The 651-nt window shown below is 64.7% G+C and overlaps 1 protein-coding gene across 1 annotated transcript in view; it reads right to left on the bottom strand.

Moving 5' to 3' along the window:
- The window catches only part of IDH3B (isocitrate dehydrogenase 3 (NAD+) beta), a gene marked incomplete at both ends in the record, with an annotated part of 3122 nt that overhangs the window by 2362 nt on the left and 109 nt on the right, over positions 1 to 651 (bottom strand). Inside the window, 1 exon segment of the mRNA XM_010076400.1 lies at positions 295 to 457. Within this exon segment, the coding sequence (XP_010074702.1) occupies positions 295 to 457 (163 nt within the window).

Below are 651 nucleotides of genomic sequence, written 5' to 3'. Positions count from 1 at the left end.
GTGGGGGCTGATCTCCCACCCTACGGGACCCAGAGGAGACCCTCTGCTCCCCTGGGCCGTGCCAGGAGCTCCTGTTCCAAAGGCAGAAGCTGGACACAACCTCCCCACTGGTGAGCTCAGACAGCGCTTCAGGCGTTTGCTGCTCAGCCCAAGGACAGCACGTTTCCCTCCCCAGGGCCCAACCGCCGACGCTCCTGCCCTCCGACAGCACCGAGCAGCGTGCCAGACAAGGTGACACCTCCCCTGGGCATTGCCACGAGCCCCCGTGCCCGCAGACCCCAGCGCCAGCCTCACCTATAAGCGCCACTTTGCTTTCCTTCATGGAGTCCACCACCTGATCCAGCTTCTCCTCCGACGCAGTGTTCTGCACCTCGCTCAGGTGATGCTCGTCAAACACCACGGGCACGCTGGCAGCCTGCGGGAGACTCATTTGTCAGGGACAGAACTCGTGTGTCAGGGACAGGACTCGTGTGTCAGGGGACGGAGCTCGTGTGTCAGGGACAGGACTCGTATGTCAGGGACAGGACTCGTGTCGTGGGACCCCAGGGCAGGAACAACCACAGAGGGGACACGCGGGCTGGCCGCGGAGGGTCCTTGGATGCGCAGCAGCGTTGGGCAGCGCTGCAGCGGCTGCTCCTCTGTCCCCCCTGT

Source organism: Pterocles gutturalis, unplaced genomic scaffold (assembly GCF_000699245.1).
Source record: "Pterocles gutturalis isolate BGI_N339 unplaced genomic scaffold, ASM69924v1 scaffold28663, whole genome shotgun sequence".
NCBI lineage: Eukaryota > Metazoa > Chordata > Aves > Pterocliformes > Pteroclidae > Pterocles > Pterocles gutturalis.
This window is presented reverse-complemented; position numbering and strand designations above follow the sequence as displayed.